Below are 9,855 nucleotides of genomic sequence, written 5' to 3' on the forward strand. Positions count from 1 at the left end.
TTGCCCTTTACTTTGTCGGTATTATCTTTTCAATTAGAATTAGAAGATGGCAAACAATATGCTTTTGAAACGACAAGTGGACATTGCGGTGACTTTATAATTAAATTAATCAAAGGCTATATACTCCCTGCTGTCTATGTTAGTTATCATAATAATAAAAAAATTATTACTTTAAATTATTTATTTTTGTTTTATTTATAATTTCTTAAAGAAAGTATAAAAAATAACTGGACAATTAATATAGAACGGTGGGAATCGTAAGTGTACTGACTTGACTTAATTAGGGCCATTAATCATGGAAAGCACTAGTANATGTTTGATATATAAATAAAAAATATTTTTATATAATTATAGTAAATATAAAAAAAAAAATAGAGTGAAAATAAGAGTGTGGAATGATGAGTTTGGAGCCAAAAGGTTTTTTTTTTTTCCTTTAAAAAACATAAATAGTTATCAAATTTTTTTGGGAAAAGGGCCTGATATACTCCTCAACTTTGTCATTTGGAGCTGATATGCCCCTCATTATGAAAGTGGCTCATATATATCCTTACCGTTATACAAACGGCTCACATATACCCCTACAGTTACAAAATGAGCTCACATATACCCTTTATTTAACGGAAGTGAAAAAGTTAGTTTTAAATTTATATTTTTGACTTTTAATTTTCTTAAAAATTATTTAGGGGTATATATGATTCTTCTAGCAAAGTTCAAGGTATATTTTAATCTTTTTTATTCATAAATTATTTTTTGACTTCTTTTATTATAATTATTTGAGTTTCTTATTGTTATTTTATTTTTTTCTTTCATTCCTTAGTGTAAAGAAAAAAATTTAAAACTATTTTTTTGTGGCCATATTATAATTTAAAATTTTATTTTTTTGGTCTATATTGTAATTTAATTTTTGTATTTGAAGAAAACAATTTGGTCATCTATAATAAGTTTTATAAGAATATTAGTGAAACATAAATAAATTTGACCATCAAAATAATAAATCTAAATTAGTCATTGAAATCAAAAAAAAAAATTAAAAAAGTATATATGTTTGAGGAGGATTAAATATACTCATATGGGATTATATTTTTTTTAAAAAATAATAAAAAATTAACCTGAAATTAATTTTTTTCATTTCCGTTAGAGGAAAAGGGTATATGTGAGCCATTTGTATATAAGTAGGGGTATATATGAGCCACTTTCATAACGAGGGGTATATCAACTCTAAATGACAAAGTTGAGGGGTATATCAGACCCTTTTCCCAATTTTTTTTAACCAAAACGGTAAAATCGTTATTGAGGGAGCGATATATTTTAACGCCATATACGCTGTTATAAACTTTATTTAAAATTGCTGCTCCAGTGATTTTATCCAATTTTTGTTTTTTTTTTTTATAAAATCGCTGCCTCAGCAGCGTTATGCTAGAAAAAAAAAATTTAATCTTAACTCGCTGCTTCAGCAGCGTTTTTACAAAAAATAAAAAATAAAAAAAAATCTCCAACTTGAATTCGCTGCAATGGCAGCAATTTTCCAACTTCGTTTTTGCAAAAAAAATGAAAATAAAAAATCTCCAACTTGAATTCGCTGCAATGGCAGCAATTTTCCTTAATGTTTTAAAGAAAAAAAAATGGATAAAGCAGCCGTTTACAAAAAAATAAATAAATAAAGTTAGAAAAACGATTTTAGGAAAAAAATTATATTTTTTTTTTGACAAAATCGCTTCTCCAGCAGCGATTTTGAATGAAGGCTTTAATGGCATGCCCAACATACGTTAAAAGATATCGCTCTCTAGGGAGCGATTTTACCGTTTTGGTAAAAAGAAAAATTGATATACAATTTATGTTTTTTTGAGAAAAAATTACCCTTTTGACTCCGAACTCGTTGAATGATGGTAGTGATGGAACTTGGAAGCTGAATTCGGACACATTGTACAAACACAATATCTTCAGGCAAAGGAACGTTAGTAAAAAAAATATATGTTGATATGCAAGGCTAGAAGCTATAACGAGGATGAGGTGGCATTGTGATGGACACAATTAGTACATAACGTTACTGGTGAAATCTGTTTTTCTTCTTATTAGATAATATTTTTTAAAAAGCTTATTATAATAAAGAAAGTATTTTTCAAAAAAATTAACTCAATAAAAAAGGAAAAATTAGAATTTATTTTTCTTCTTATCGAAGACACCCTTAATCATACTTAAGTAAAACATATTTTTTAAATGTCATTGCCCTTTACTTTGTCGGTATTATCTTTTCAATTAGAATTAGAAGATGGCAAACAATATGCTTTTGAAACGACAAGTGGACATTGCGGTGACTTTATAATTAAATTAATCAAAGGCTATATACTCCCTGCTGTCTATGTTAGTTGTTATCATAATAATAAAAAAATTATTACTTTAAATTATGTATTTTTGTTTTATTTATAATTTCTTAAAGAAAGTATAAAAAATAACTGGACAATTAATATAGAACGGTGGGAATCGTAAGTGTACTGACTTGACTTAATTAGGCCATTAATCATGGAAAGCACTAGTAACGTCTGAGAATTAATGTTGCCGTTGCTTACGCAAAGTTTATTAAAGCAATAATTAGCCATTAAAACAAAGCTACCTCTCACTCTGTCAATTTTTATTTGTCATGTCGCACTTTTAAAAAATCAATTTGACTAATTTTTAAAGTTAAATAAAATTACATTAATTCTATATTTAAAACAAAACATTTAGATATTCAAAAATTATATGAAAAATACTATAAATTACAATTTTTTTGTATATCAATATGATGAAAAAATACATCGTAAAATGTTAGTCAATTTTTTTTATAATTTAACTCTAAAAAAGAGAACTATGACAATTAAATATGGACGGAGGTTGTAATAAAGTAGAATTACATCCTTTTGTTCTTTGTAGACCTTAGCAGAGTTTGTGTTCGCATTACTTTTTTCTAAAAATGAATTCAAAATCATTTGGTTGTTGGTTAGAATTATGTTAGTATTAATAAGGTAAGAATTAGTTTTATAATAGAGTTCAATAATTCATATACATAATTATTCCACTTCTTAGCATAAAATAATATAAATATAACCTATTGATGTTAGTTATGGGAAACAGAAAATGTGAAGAACAAGGTCTTCTAAGCAACAAAGAAGTGTTATTCGTGGTGCAAAAAGGTAGGAACTCCAAAGAGGGGGTTAAAAAAGGTTAACATACAAATATGATTTTTATGTTTGCTATATGTGAAAGTTGAGTATTTGTATGTTATAACCATAGTTTACATAATTGTGCTCTATAGCAAATTTTATGTTTGCTATGGAGCTTTTGATTTGTATAATTCACTAGATACATCCAATTTTATACAAATTGTTCAGTTTTGTATAAATTTATTTATACATTGTAATTCATATAATAAGATCTGTATTTGTATAATTATAAGTGTTATGGTTATAACATACAAATATGATTTTTATGTTTGCTATATGTGAAAGTTGAGTATTTGTATGNTCTCTCGCTTTATACAAACACAAACGCATTTTATACATTTGTATACCGAAAATGACTAATTTATACCGAACCAGATGACAAAAAAAGGGGATGTTTGCTGCAAATTACAAATAAAATAAACTATGGCTATAACATTTAATTTGAATTAATAGTTTGTTATTTCATACAATTNTTAAGTTTTATAACCACAATTTGAATTTGAACTAAAGATTTTTTTTTTTTTAAAAAAAGGTTTACAAATGGATAGATAAATCCTAAAAGATATAAAATAGATAGTATGGACATACATTATATTAATGCAAATAAAGAGTCTTAAAACGGGTTGAAATTGCAAATTAAATTGGACTCAATTGAGGATTCTCTTAAATGGGTTAGGACTTAAATGTGTTGAGAATGAACCCAATTCAAATATTCTTGAGCCCAACCCTTAAAATTATGGGCGGATTGAGCGAGTTACCTACCATTGGGCTCAATTTTGAAGCAAAATAATGAAGGAAACAATGTGAACCATGAGATGCACAACTTCTTCACAAAAAGTCATAACATATACTATAGGTGATAGATATCAATGACTACTAAGTTGAGTCAAGATGCATTGCATACTTTTATGAGAACTGTAGTGCATGTCACCCTATCTGTTCCTTAGTTAGCTTCTCAATTCTTTTTGACATTTTGGCTACTGATTTAACAGAGTTCCGAGTACAAGCTATAGAGAGCTTTATGCCATATGCGTGATGGAAAAGAATCTCGTTATAAACAGCAATTTCAAGAAGATTGTGTATTCATGACAGAGGCAAGACGCGATAGTAGAAAACATAAAGACAATGTAAATGAACACATGAGTTTTCGACTTTCAGTTTTGTATTGTAACTATGATGAGGAGGAAGGAGGAGAATGACCATTTCGGGATTTCTGTACACTGCAACAATGTCACCTGATCTTTTCCACGAGTTGCAAGTATCTGCAAGCACTCAACAAATAGAGTCATGTATTAGATATCTTCCTTCTAATTTTCGAGGCAATGCAGAAGTCAAATACACAATAAAGTGCCATAGTACCTAATAAAAAAAAGTTGCTACAGAAGAGAAAGAGAAAGGACAGAGGAAATAAGCAGATCTTGTGGCTGCAGGTCTCTGTCACACACACAATGTACCATACAAGTGCATCAAAGGTTTTTACCGTTGAACCCACATATTTATATAGTTATAGGTTAATACTCTTATTGCAATTTTAGTGAATGTTTACACAAATTTATTCTCTGCCTCGAAAGTATAGAGTTCAGATGAATCCAATATCCCAAAGCTACATCCGCCCCTGACGTGCATAGCATTCTTGCCAAAGGATTTCAGCCTCAATTTACTGTTTGATTAAACAAAACTTGTCAGCATTTATACACAACTCTTATTTTCCTATTCATACATTTCTATGTTTTGTTGTCCTACATGGAATCCCAAATGTGTATGATCCCATAACTCAACCCCAAAATGCCAGCTCATAAAATGATGATTGCCCAAAACCATTTGAGGAAATAACAATCCATTTTCTCAACCAATACGGGACAATTACCACCCCTGCACCAATGAATGGACATTATAACACAAGGAACCGACATTGGGAAACCAAGAGCATGAATAGATCAAGCTCTGATATAACGTGAAGAAAATGGACCTTGGGTCTACCATTTATTCAACCAATGTAGGATAGTTAATAGTGTTGACCATTAGCAAGTTCGGGCTATATTTACCTTATTCTTGTTTCTGCTTCTCACGTAGAGATTAGACAATATAAACAGACCTAGAAGGATAAACAATACATATATTCATGAACCAATATCATGGGTACAAACAACTCCCCTCCCCCCACCCCCAATCTCTCTCTTACTCATGCTTCCAGCAACAAATCATGGTCCAGACTCCGGAGTGTTGGTACATACCAATACGTATAATCCGATTTGTATTGATAGATACAGTAGTGATATTGACAAATGGCACCACAGTAGTATGTAAAAGGCATATTGTTGAAGTATATCAGTTACCGTTGCAGTGAACCAACAGCAGAAATGTATTCTAACTAGGATGTAAATACAGGGTTTTGCAAACTTCACCTATTAACTAGAAGCACCAACAAGGGGAGAATGCGAAACTGAAGAGCAGTCTATCGAGAGTCAAGTGCTGATCAATGCTCCATAGCATGTCTCAGAATAAAGATCCATTTAACCCTAAGGAAAGATGAATAAAGTATGAATGTTTAAGGTTATACCCACCCTTCACTTCCATGACAAAGAGAGACGGGTAGGGGGAGGCCGGAGGGGGAAGGAGCTCAATAGATCACTTCACTATTTTGGCCTGAGAATGGAGAAAGAAGCTTTTAAATTGCTTCACCCTCTAAGAAGAGCGCAAAAAGAAAAGCAACATTGTTTGTCAGACTTGAGGGGTAAGGTTCGATTGCTTCAAACTTTTATATTAACTCCAGAAATGACAATTAACCTAGAAACTCTAATATGCATGAATGATGCATATACCGTACGGGAGTTCTCTAACGGGTCGTTTGCTTACCGGGATCATGATAATAATCTCAATATTTGGGACTACATTTATCTAGTGTTTGGTTATATGTATTAGTTGATACCGTATATATTTTATATATTATCTATCCCATATGGGACGTGAGATTATAATCTGAAGATAACTTTGCTCCAAACCAAACAACCCTCAAGTTTTTTAGCAATATACTCAAGGCTTTGGTCTAAGAGTGCATCCTATCTAAAAAACCCTTGAATCAGTGAATAAAGGGACAGAGACTTAGCCCCTGCTTTATTTAAACAACTACGATAAGGGCTAAGACCGTCTCTTCTTTTTTTATGACTATAATCTAAATAATAGGGGTAGGGGGGCGCTGGGGCGCAACGGCTTTCGCGCAGCTGCTACGCCCTTGCTTCTTGCCTTATCTTTTACTAAGAAACTAATCTAAATAGAAGCCCTTCTTTCTCAAAGTCAACTTTCTCCCTTCTTGCTTTAGTGAAATAGGGGGCGCTAACGCGACCTTCCTTCAGCTGGCTTCGCCCTATCTATTCATCTATTTCCTCAAATGGATATTTAGGAATCTCTCTTGTTCATAGATCTTGAAATCTTGTTCTGGCAAAGGTCACCTTAGACTTTGGGTATCTGTTCGCGGATGACCTAACTCGTGCTGTGAATCAGTTTTACTCTCCTCCATCGGGTGAAGGGTGGTTCAGTCAACCGCCAACCCTGACTCCGCCAACACCGACTCCTCCACCAGAGAATTCCGGTCTGGAGCTCATTCCCGGTGCGCGAATCGAAGGGGACGGCCCAGCCCCGGGTTCGAAAGGAGAGAAACTAAAAAAGCTCCATGCTCCAAATCACAGCGGGTGATGTGTGAGTTATTAGGTGCACATCACGAGTTTGAACCCTGTCGCAAACAAAATCCTGGTAATTAAGTTGAGAAAGGTAGAAAGGTGGCCAACTATCCAATGAGTTAGTAACCATCCGCTATTGGCCCTCGGAGATTTATAGGCTATAAAAAAAAGTGTTTCAACTAATATGGAGTCGCGGACAACATAGTTCAAATAAATGTTCAATAGAAAGATTCTCTAGCAAATCTGGCCCAAGGTTCCTGTAGCATCCTCTTGATGAGAAAATCACCACAAAGGGAAGACAACCTTTTCTTTGACCTGTTGCATTTTTCTGCAAGAGATCTTCTATCAATTTTTAACACATATCTGGTTCAATATGCCTACCAACTGTGAACACATACGTGATCCATGCTTCTAGTTTCAGATGCAAGGTCAACATAGAGATGGTTTGACTTTCACCTTTAGTCCATTTCAAGTTCTCGTTCACTTCTCCTCACCCCCGCAGCACCATGCCCTTCTCAACTGTTTGTTTCTCCCCACCAGTTAAAATGTGTCCTACTGTCATACTTAACCCAATATTCAGGTATCATATTTTATTTTACATATTGCTATACAATTCGTCCATGTTTTCTCTAAAAAATCAGATAAATGTAACTTCAAAATCTGTCTTGTTAACAAAGATGGGGGCGGCATGGTCTGTGGATTTTCTGTCATCAAAGATAGATCTTAGATCAAGCTCCAATAATAGATTTTCTGTCATCAAAGATAGATCTTAGATCAAGCTCCAATAATTATATTGGATTCTTTCATTTAGTTTCAGGCCGCGAAATATTTAGCGAGATAACTGACAGACCATTTCTTTTCCTGATAACTGACAGTTTTATCTAGTTGATTAAGATGCAAAGCTTCAAGAAAATCCTTCAACTGGTAACAATGTCACAAAATCAAGATTCAAGGGACCTAAACCATACACATATTCATGAAATTTGTAATGCTTCACTACAAATTGAAGTATTAAACATCTGATAAATTCATCAATTGAATCAAGTATCAGTTCAGTGAGCAACCAAGCAGCATATATTCAGAAATATTCAAAAACTGGAACTAACCTCTGTCAGCAAACTCAAACTCCATCATCCTTCTGTGTGCAGCTAAACCGAAGAGACAAGATTACTGTTTCGAATCTTTAGAATATGTCCATTGCTATTGCAATTCAATCCACATCCACATTGTGGACAAACCAAGAAATTGTAAGTGGGAAAGCTAGCCGAAGCAATTCCAACAGAGAATTCAAGATTGTCACCATTCTTAACAACCTCCACAATATTGAGCCACAGAAACAGAATTTTCACACTAACCCCATACAGGCTTGACAGCCTATTTTTAGCTATGTACCCACCGAATGTCGATTTATACCTAAGCTGATAGGACCCTTCTAGTGCGAAACTGCAAGACCCATTAAGGTAGACACTGAATTTTCCGGTGTTCTTATCGAGATCGTACCCAATAGCACCCTGTGGAAGAATTCCGACAGGGAAGCCGTAGCTTACGAGTAAGTCGTAAGCAGTGAGGGAAGTGTCACCATTTCCGGCGGCGGAGTCGGCGGCGGCGGTGATTAACGGCGGTAGAGTTGTGAGGAAGATGATTAAGAGCGGAAACGCGAGGGTAACGGCGATCTGACGTGGAGGAAACATCGATGCTGTCGTATTTTGTGATAATATTCGTATCAAATGGATATTCAGATGCAATTACTCCGATGATGCGCCGGCGATATGTATAATTGACTTTGGGGAAATTCAATTATTGCAGAAGATGACAGAAAAAAATTAGTTCGACGTTGGTGGCCTTGCATTGCATACTAATTACTCCCCCAATTTCCTCTTTATGTGGTTGATTTGATGCAATATTTAAGAAATGATTTTTTTAATTTTTTTGATCTACATCTTGATCATAATATAAAAATTATTTCATTAATAATAAGCGGAAATTAAAATTATTTTTTTCTAATTGTAAAAAAATGACACACGTGTCATGTAATTGAGTGAGAGGGATCACTTTTTTTTTATGTAAATTCCACTAATTTAAGAGCAGTTTATTTATTACAATTTATAATATTACGTATCTTATCAGATTTTAATGTCTCTAGATATGTTCAGATACATGTATTTTAAATATATGGGTCAAATTTAGGTATAATTTATTAGTATGTATCTGAGACACTAACAATTTTGTTAGTCTCTCTCCCATGTATTTTTATATATATCTCAAATGCATGTGAATTACTTCAGATACATATAGATAATGTGTATTTACTGTGATTCATATATTTTTTTAATATATACAAATCTCGATTACCTCTTTCTCTAATAAATATTTGTAATGACCCTCATGGTCATTTCTGTGTCTTGCCTTCTGTGTGTCGTTTAGAGCCTTCCTATAGCGACCCCAAGTCATTTTATGACTTGCTGGGACTGACAATTCGGTCACCTGGTCGTTCGTTTGGTCTTGGTGCGAGTTTTTGTGTTTTGGAGCTTATAAACCTTGAACGATCATTTTCGATCAAAAGTTCAAGAAGATGACATCGGAATTCAATTCTGATGATTCCATCAACTCCGAAAGGGTCATTTTAGGCTAGTAGCATGGTCGTCATGACTCCCGAGGTTTTCAGTGTGAGTCGATGCGATTAGGTGTTTTAACTTTAAGTTTAAGCCTAAGTTTGACTTTCGTCAACATTCTGAGTAAACGCGTTCGGATGAGAATACCGTCAGAGTGGTTAGCTCTGGAATGTCGAGTTTGGTTTAGATTGACCCTTCTTTTGTGTCTGGAGGTTTTCGATATCTTTCCAAGCCCTTTTGTGGGTTTTGACTTAAAATGGCTTTTGGAAGTGGGACTCACTTTTTATCGAAATGACCTCTGATGGAAATTTCGACTGCGCCGTTGAGTCTGAAATGTCAAATTTGGTATGGTTGCATATCTCGTTT

General features: G+C 33.5%; 1 protein-coding gene across 1 annotated transcript; it reads right to left on the minus strand.

Moving 5' to 3' along the window:
- Positions 1–4,233: 4,233 nt before the first annotated feature.
- Positions 4,234–8,807, minus strand: LOC125852780 (uncharacterized). Its single transcript, XM_049532469.1, has 2 exons — positions 7,984–8,807; positions 4,234–4,462 (listed from the first exon to the last, which is right to left on the minus strand). The coding sequence occupies exon 1, from the start codon at positions 8,566–8,568 to the stop codon at positions 8,026–8,028; it is 543 nt and encodes a 180-aa protein (XP_049388426.1). The 5' UTR covers positions 8,569–8,807; the 3' UTR covers positions 4,234–4,462; positions 7,984–8,025.
- Positions 8,808–9,855: the final 1,048 nt, after the last annotated feature.

The sequence above is a fragment of the Solanum stenotomum genome, unplaced genomic scaffold (assembly GCF_019186545.1).
Source record: "Solanum stenotomum isolate F172 unplaced genomic scaffold, ASM1918654v1 scaffold5032, whole genome shotgun sequence".
NCBI classification, from domain to species: domain Eukaryota; kingdom Viridiplantae; phylum Streptophyta; class Magnoliopsida; order Solanales; family Solanaceae; genus Solanum; species Solanum stenotomum.

Bases quoted from the DNA above. Each gene is read 5' to 3' on its own strand.
- LOC125852780 (XM_049532469.1), bottom strand. From the start codon at position 8,568: ATGTTTCCTCCACGTCAGATCGCCGTTACCCTCGCGTTTCCGCTCTTA.